General features: G+C 40.3%; 1 protein-coding gene across 1 annotated transcript; it reads left to right on the forward strand.

Annotated features, from left to right (window-relative positions):
- Window positions 1–1,302: 1,302 nt before the first annotated feature.
- On the forward strand, window positions 1,303–4,927 carry LOC135528037 (NADH dehydrogenase [ubiquinone] 1 alpha subcomplex subunit 4-like 2). The gene is made up of 5 exons (XM_064956802.1): window positions 1,303–1,388; window positions 1,495–1,553; window positions 2,624–2,709; window positions 3,036–3,096; window positions 3,307–4,927. Exons 2-5 carry the CDS (start codon window positions 1,512–1,514, stop codon window positions 3,361–3,363), a joined length of 246 nt encoding a protein of 81 aa, XP_064812874.1. The 5' UTR covers window positions 1,303–1,388; window positions 1,495–1,511; the 3' UTR covers window positions 3,364–4,927.
- The last annotated feature ends 4,005 nt before the right edge of the window (window positions 4,928–8,932 follow it).

Below are 8,932 nucleotides of genomic sequence, written 5' to 3' on the forward strand. Positions count from 1 at the left end.
AGAGCCCATTCTCCCCAAGTTGCCACCAACCTCCCGTGCCTCCAAGCCGTTGTGAACACCTCATCTAAAATCCCCAGGGTTGATCTCAGAAGTCTGGGCTCATTCTTTGAGCAGCAGGTCAGGAGGACGGATTTGTAACTGTTTTTTTTGTATTATACTGTCTGTGTGTGTTTGTCCTGTCTGAAGCACCCTGTCAGCTCTGAAATGAATTGCCCTTCTGGATTAATACTTTTGTATTTTATTTAATTAACACATTTTCTGCCTGGTGATTTCACCAGGCAAGCCAAAATGTAATGAAATTTCAGGTGGTCTTTTCAAACAGCTCTTACACTAAAAGTGTATTATCATTATTTTCACAATTTCACAGTATTTTTGCCAACCTCATAGTGTGGAAATATATATTAAGTAGGAGAAATCACGTTTTTGACTGCACGGGGCCTTTTTTCCCCCCACCTTTATTTAACCAGGTAGGCTAGTTGAGAACAAGTTCTCATTTGCAACTGCGACCTGGCCAAGATAAAGAAAAGCAGTGTGAACAGACAACACAGAGTTACACATGGAGAAAACAATTAACAAGTCAATAACACAGTAGAAAACAAAAGAGAAAAAAAAGAGACATTGTGCAAAAGGCATGAGGAGGTAGGCAAATAATTACTTTAAGAACAAGTTGCTTGACAAAGTCATTAAAAAATGGGAAGAATTTAATAAACCACCTTTAGGCTATAATACAACAAAAAAATGGTTGGTGATAATTGACTTTGTTTATGCTGCCCAGACCTTTCTCTGACTCCTTAAAACTTTTCACCCAAACCAGTACAAACCTGAACAAACTGTATGTATAAAATCATTTTAAATCCTTTGTCTTCTCTGAATATTTTATGCCTCATCTATCGACTCTATACTATACTCAACGTAATGACAGATGTGGATGCTATGTGATGTCTGTGCCCGGTGAAAGTTCCATAAGCAGAAAAACAAATGTTAGGGGAACTACAGTAGTTAGTGTAATGAGCTTTACTAGGACAAATATTTGTATCTCTTTTCTTTCCATTTCCTCCAGTCTTGTCCCAAGGGAATGGGGTCCAAAGGAAATCAGCCAAGTGGGTTTCTGAGAATGCTAGAGAAGTCGTAACAACTTTGTAAAAAATGTTTTTGCAAGTAACTTAACGTTTTTTTAAATGTATATTTTGTTGGCAACAACAATCATTCTATGCACACAGAAAATAGTTCAATTGGATGTTTTTGCTCTAAATCCCGGTTGATGGGCTAGTACGTGCACAAAAGTCCCAAGAGGCCAGATGTAATTGTGAGGAACAGATAGCATCTTCACCTTCCTCCTCTCCTCTCCTCAATCCTGCGAGCAGTCGCCCGGACAGAGAACGCAACAGGTCTAATCTTGGATAGTCTCAAACAAGCTTTTTTGACATAGAATTCAAATTACTGTTGCTGAAATTAATGTATTAATCTTTAAATTATTATTTTGACAAAAAGTAGAGCAACTGTAAGAAAAGATGATTAGAACAGCAATGGAACACGTAAAGAAGCATCCAGGGGTAAGTACTAATTTTTGTTTTATGGTTTATTACCTCAAGGGAGTTAGTAGTCTATAATATTTCATGAAAGTTTCATCATTTCTGTTGTCGGTGTGTAATATGCTACCAGTTGTTGCTCAATGGAATCAAGTGATTAATCAAAATGACTTGAGATGGCAGTTCCAAACATCAGTTAGAGAAAGGGAAAGGGGGATACCTTTTCAGTTGAACAACTGAATGCCTCAATTGAAATGTGTCTTCCGCATTTAACCCAACCCCTCTGAATTAAACCCATATGATGAGTGTCATTAGGCAAAATAAAATGAAATAAAAGTTTAAACTCTAAATAGGCTTCACTTCTGCATTTTGACCCGTTAAATGTTTTTTTCTGAAACAGTATCAGGCAGACATTCCTCTCACAGACAGACGGAGACATATACAGTCACAGACAGACGGAGACATATACAGTCACAGACAGACGGAGACATATACAGTCACAGACAGACGGAGACATATACAGTCACAGACAGACGGAGACATATACAGTCACAGACAGACGGAGACATATACAGTCACAGACAGACGGAGACATATACAGTCACAGACAGTCACAGACAGACGGAGACATATACAGTCACAGACAGACACAGACAGGACAGTTTCAAGAATGTAAAAATGTGACCAATATCCTTTTCAGAATTCATTCTAACAAGGCTCTTACTAGTTTTTTGAACTGCAAGACCATTGTATCCAATGGAGGTAAAAAATGCTTTTGGGTTGATTGACTTTTAAGTCATTATGGGTTTCGTGGAAGGATGGTTAGCTAGCTTAGTGGAGTCCATGGGTGCGTCATGGTTATGTTAGGGCTGTAGGTAATGTTTTTCTATGGAAGAAAGGCCTTGTTTTCACTGTAAATAGTTAATTTCACATGGTGAACATCTGCTGAACATCTATCCTCAACCGTTCTGCTGATGTCACTCACAACCCTAACCATTTATTGACAAAGGCTATGTAGAAATGCTCAGATTTCTATGCCTCAAAGTGAATGAAATGGTCATGCTATCTCCCTCTTTCTTCTTACTCTCTCATAGCTCATCCCCCAGTTCTTCTTCATCTTGTTGGGAATGGGAGGAGCCTCCTTGTATTTGGTCCGTCTTGCAAAGGGGCCCCATGTCACGTAAGACTCTTTACCATTTCCCTTATTGTCCATTTTATTTTTAAATTATTATGGTTTAATCAATTTCTTAATACTATCCAATTAAAACATATAGTAGTGGATGCCAATTCCCTTTAACATCATAAGGCACAAGAGGTAATCCCACCTCTTGTGCCGTTCTGGGGCATCAATTCCCATATCACTACTAACGGGCTATGCTGCTGCGAGTTTTTGAAACTGGACCTGACCCATGAATAGTTGATCGTAGGCAGACTAACCCAGTTCCCTCTAATCCCATTTGTGTTTGTCCTACTTCGGCCTGTTTTGACTGCTGTGTCACTGTACAGCTGGAACAAGAAGAACAACCCTGAGCCCTGGAATCAGCTTGACCCTACCTACCAGTACAAGGTACAGTACTGCCAACACTGTCAGCAATAAACACACTTTAGCTCCAAAAGTGTGTGTTTACTGCATCTTATTCCATTCTTGTTTGACTTGACAACAATGTAATAGTAATGTAGCCTATCAATAGCATGAGTTAAGCCAATCATTTATTTTGCATCAATATAAGTAGCCAAGAGAATTATGTAAATCCTGCCATATTGTCTTCTTCCCCAGTTTGTGGCCATCGATACTGACTACAAGAACCTGAAGAAGGAGGGACCTCAATTCTGAGTATCTTCCCTCTATCCTAACAGCACCAAGTCCAGCCCGAAGAACGTCACTGAAGAATTCAAATCTGAGAAGAATTTGTCTCTCAACACTTCTAATGTATACAAATATTGGGAGTTTGATCCATAATGTTGATGATCAAATCTATAAATGTGTCTGTTTGTTTTATCATAAACACTTAATTGTTAGTTTGACAGCCACTAAATTTAACCATGAATGTGCGCATTATGAAAAGAGGCAAGAGTGTGCATAGATTTGTTCACCAAATTACAGTGAACAAAAATATAAAAATGCAACATGCAACAATTTCAAAAATGTTACTGAGTTACAGATCATATAAGGAAATCAGTCATTTGAAACAAACTAACCTGGCCTTTTGGATTCTAGCTTGAAATATACTTATTCATGTTACCATACCAGAACTTAGTGATTACTTTACATGATGGGTTGGGAAGGTTACTATCTAAATTTAATCGTTTACAGTTACTAGTTACTTGTCCAAAATTGTACTCAGTAACATAATTTTTGGATTACTATTAGATTACTTTCCCCTTAAGAGGCATTAGAAGAAGACAAAATGTATGTTACCAATTGAACCAGATCTATTGCAGGATAAATCCATGTTGAAGTTTACATAGCTGGTCATATATGGATGTTAAATTTTACTTTATGGGTTGGTTATGTAGGTTCTTCTAACCCATCGCTTTCTACTACATATAATAATACAATTAAATTATATATTTACATTTAAAAATCAAAGTCTATCAGAATTCCAGACATTCCAATAAATGTTATACCCCTTGATCTTCAAGAATAGGACTTGGAAATATGGAAGAATAGATTAGCTAAATAGTTTACCTGAGTGTAACCCCAAAACAAAGGACTTATTAGCCAGCCCTACACTGTTGTTTATGATTCTGTTGTCATGGAGGACTGATTGGGCTCATTAATAAATGCTGCTCTCATGGAATGGCATGCTTTAAGCACCACTGAAAAGTGCTATTTACATGTGAAAAACGAATGTCATATGCTGCATTTGCTATAGGCCTGTTGTGTAACTTTTTTTGTTGGTGACACTTTGATAAACTTGAAAATATGCAGCTGTTTAAAGGGCAAATCCACAGATGAAACAATAACAAAACGGTGCCCCGCCTCTGTTTTGGTATAAAGCTGAGGGATGGGCCTGGATAAATGTAACCACTCTCAGATTAATAGACAGAGCTATGGATGCAAGGACTGACCATCCATGATAACAAAAGTATTGTTGTAACTATGTTATGTGGCTATATAGTGTTTGTTTACATTTGCAATGTTTACAAACACTGGAGAAAAACAAGGTCATATTTTGGGTTCTCATGGAATGTGAAGCTCATGAGGCATTCATAAGTTATTTTCTTCAAGAATCAATGGGCATACTGTATATGGATGGATGTATTAATGGATGTAGCAACTACAGATTGCCCCTTTAAATCTATTTGTTTGAGCATTTGTTCATTAGGCCTATGGATTGATTTATTTTTAATCAGCATGAATTCGATTGAGCAATAAAAGCCCCACTTTTATTCCATAGGCTGGTATCAGCACTCTGCAACTGTTGCAAGAGTGCATTTTCACAATGATTGATAGGCAGCTTAAACTTCTTGAATTCAACCATTATTGGGTTCAAATACACATTTAGATTTCTGAACTGCCATCCACTACAACCAAAATCCGTAAGGAGCAAATAGCTAAATGAGAGAGCAGCAGTGTGATTCACATCAATGTGCTATGTAGATATCAATAATAAGTGATATCCATATCGCCGTAGACTACACCACTACTGTCATCCTTACCTCCAAGCGTTTATTTAAGTTGGATAATCTTTGGATGCCGACAGCAGTCGTACCATTGGAAGACATAGCTTAGACTGTAGCCTACGAATGCCTATTCCTGCTCTTTTCCCACAATCCATCAAACACATTTAGTGTGTCATCATAGTGTCTCTGACTTGTGGTCAGACTTGCTCAGGTGGAACAAACTTAAACTTGTGCCTTTTTTCAATGCTGTGTTGAATGTCATTGAGAAAACAGAGAAGTGTCAAAGTTTTTTTTTCTCAACATCCTTTCTGAATTTAAAAGTAATCCTCAAAGTAATCATCTAGTTTTTCAAAAGTATCTGTAATCTGACCACAATATTTTTGCTAGTAACGTAACGGATTACAGTTACCGGGTTTTTGTAATCCCCTACATGTAACAGATTACATGTAATCCGTTACTCCCCAACCCTGTTTTCATCTATAAGAAATGTGTATGTTGGGGGTCAAGGAAGGGTAAAGAGGAACTTGGTGTGTGGAAAGTGACTGAGTGAGAAAAGGGAATGTGCAGAAATTTCATAATTTGTTCAAATGTATTATTGTTGAATATGAATGTTCCTAAGGAGGGAGACAAAGGCCAAGAGTCTAGTTTCAGTCCTTGATAAGGCAGACCAGTTGCTGATGAACTAGGATCATGAGGGATGTGGAACTCTACTCAAGATAAGGTCAACAGTTGAAGAGAGAAAACACTGCTGGGAGGGGGGCCACAGGAGCCCACCCCGAAGACCATCTGATTGTAGTCCTATCTCTCTCACACACACACACATTTCTACGCCCATGAGGGTCATACTTAGGCAGGGCCATGACCATACCAGTAAGAGGAACCTCCTGTGTTTCTGCATAATATTCAGAACCAAACAGGCCCTAATCTATGGATTTCACATGACTGGAAATACAGATGTGCATCTGTTGGTCACAGATATCTTTTAAAAAAAGGTAGGGGCGTGGATCAGAAAACCAGTCAATATCTGTTGTGACCACCATTTTCCTCATGCAGCGCCACACATCTCCTTTGCATAGAGTTAATCAGGCTGTTGATTGTGGGCTGTGGAATGTTGTCCCACTCCTCTTCAATGGCTGTGCGAAGTTGCTGGATGTTGGCAGGAACTGGAACACGCTGTCGTACACATCGATCCAGATCACCCCTAACATGTTCAATGGGTGACAGTTTGTGCAGAAATTCTTTGTTTGTTCAAACCCACAGTTTCATCAGCTGTCTGGGTGGCTGGTCTCAGACGATCCCGCAGGTGAAGAAGCCGGATGTGGAGGACCTGAACTGGCGAGGTAACACGTGGTCTGTGGTAGTGAGGCCTGTTGGACATACTGCCAAATTCTCTAAAACGACGTATGCTAGAGAAATTAACATTCAATGAACTGATAGCAGCTCTGGTGGACATTGCTGCAATCAGCATGCCGACTGCACGCTCCCTCAAAACTTGAATTGTGGAATTGTGTTGTGTGACAAAACTGCACAAAACTGCCTTTTGTTGTCCCCAGTGCAAGGTGCATCTATGTAATGATTATGTTGTTTAATCAGCTTCTTTTTTTGTTTTGTTTTTGTTGTTGTTGATTTTTACCCCTTTTCTCCCCAATTTCGTGGTATCCAATTGTTGTAGTAGCTACTATCTTGTCTCATCGCTACATCTCCCGTACGGGCTCGGGAGAGACAAAGGTTGAAAGTCATGCGTCCTCTGATACACAACCCAACCAGCCGCACTGCTTCTTAACACAATGCACATCCAACCCGGAAGCCAGCCGCACCAATGTGCCGGAGGAAACACTGTGTACCTGGCAACCTTGGTTAGCGTGCAATGCACCCGTCCCGCCACAGGAGTCACTGTTGCGCGATGAGACAGGGACATCCCTACCGACCAAGCCCTCCCTAACCCGGACGACGCTAGGCCAATTGTGCGTCGCCCCACAGACCTCCCGGTCACGGCCGGTTACGACAGAGCCTGGGCGCGAACCCAGAGTCTCTGAAGTCTCTTAACCACTGCGCCACCCGGGAGGCCCTTTAATCAGCTTCTTGATATGCCACACCTGTCTTGTGGATGGATTATCTTGGCAAAGGAGAAATGCTCACGAACAGGGATATTAACAAATTTGTGCACAAAAGTTGAGAGAAATAAGCTTTTTTTATGTAAGGAAAATGTCTAGTATTTTTTATTTCAGCTCATGAAACATGAAACCAACTTTTTTATGTTTTTTATGTTTATATTTTTGTTAAGTCTAAATAAAAAGTATGGTCAATTTCTGAATGGAAATTGTCTACCTATGTCTACCTATGGCTCTAAGCAAAAATAGTTAATTCTACACGAAGCAAACACTTTCAATCAGTTGGTCAGCACAAAGGAAAAGAGTGGAGGTTGTACGTTCGCCAGTGATAGTGTTTAGCCTGAGAACAGTTAAGCAGGAAGACAAGGCTCATGTCATGCTGAAGACAAGGCTCATGTCGGGCTGAAGACAGGGCTCATGTTGGGCTGAAGACAGGACTCATGTCGGGCTGAAGACAGGACTCATGTTAGGCTGAAGACAGGACTCATGTCGGGCTGAAGACAGGACTCATGTTAGGCTGAAGACAAGGCTCATGTCGGGCTGAAGACAGGACTCATGTTGGGCTGAAGACAGGACTCATGTCGGGCTGAAGACAGGACTCATGTCAGGCTGAAGACCAGACTCATGTTAGGCTGAAGACAGGACTCATGTAGGGCTGAGGACAGGACTCATGTCAGGCTGAAGACAGGACTCATGTTGGGCTGAAGACAGGACTCATGTTGAGCTGAAGACAGGACTCATGTCAGGCTGAAGACCAGGCTCATGTAGGGCTGAGGACAGCTTCAAAGGAGTAGTGTTCTTTGCAAGGAAGAGAAGTGAGAATGACCAAAGGACGGGCGAGTGATGCGAGTGACGCTATAAAGAGGGATGTGCTCACCTCTTTCACCACTCGACCTGTCTTTCTCCGACAGACGCTGTGTGAATGGTCTTCTCCGAGTAGTGATTCCCAGAGCGAATCCCAATGTGTTCCATTGAAACAAGTATTGAAAGTCCTCAGGTTGTTTCGGAACAAGGCCATCCTCTCGAGCGCCCGATCCGACAAAATCTAGGCTAACACTTGTTGAAGCGATGATGGCGAGCTATATACTCTAGTCCACATTGATGCAATCAATCACAATATATGAAAATAATTAGGGGGCAGCACACTAAAGAACTCAACCAAACGTGATTCTTAAATTATTGACAGGTCATCTTTTTGAAGTTTTCACATGAAAGTAACACGTTTGTTTGATGCAATGCAAATCAACATCGGCTCAACAGCAAAGGCTGTACGACAACGTAGTGTTTCTAATACATGATTTTAACAGGGTATTACATACAGCATTGCAGTAAAAAGTAATAGAGCTGAAAACATTATTTTCCCTGATGAACAACAGAAGAATCTGGTAAAGGGAGAAAGACAATGTTCTAAATAAACAGACAAGTCACGAGACAAGACACATTGAGAACTTCAAGTTATGTCATTCTCACAACCACCACAAGATTCCATAAATAAGATGGTTGGCACGTTTTGGTCAACAAAATAATATTTATGTTTACTTTGTGTTCATGTGTGTGGTGTTCTCTAACAGGGGCTCTAAGAGATCCTCTGTTTGCTCTAATTCTAGCAACCCCTTGTCCATTACTACACTACTCGTCTACAGTGAGAGGAAATGCCAGAGGAAA

This window comes from Oncorhynchus masou, chromosome 33 (genome assembly GCF_036934945.1).
Source record: "Oncorhynchus masou masou isolate Uvic2021 chromosome 33, UVic_Omas_1.1, whole genome shotgun sequence".
NCBI classification, from domain to species: Eukaryota; Metazoa; Chordata; class Actinopteri; order Salmoniformes; family Salmonidae; genus Oncorhynchus; species Oncorhynchus masou.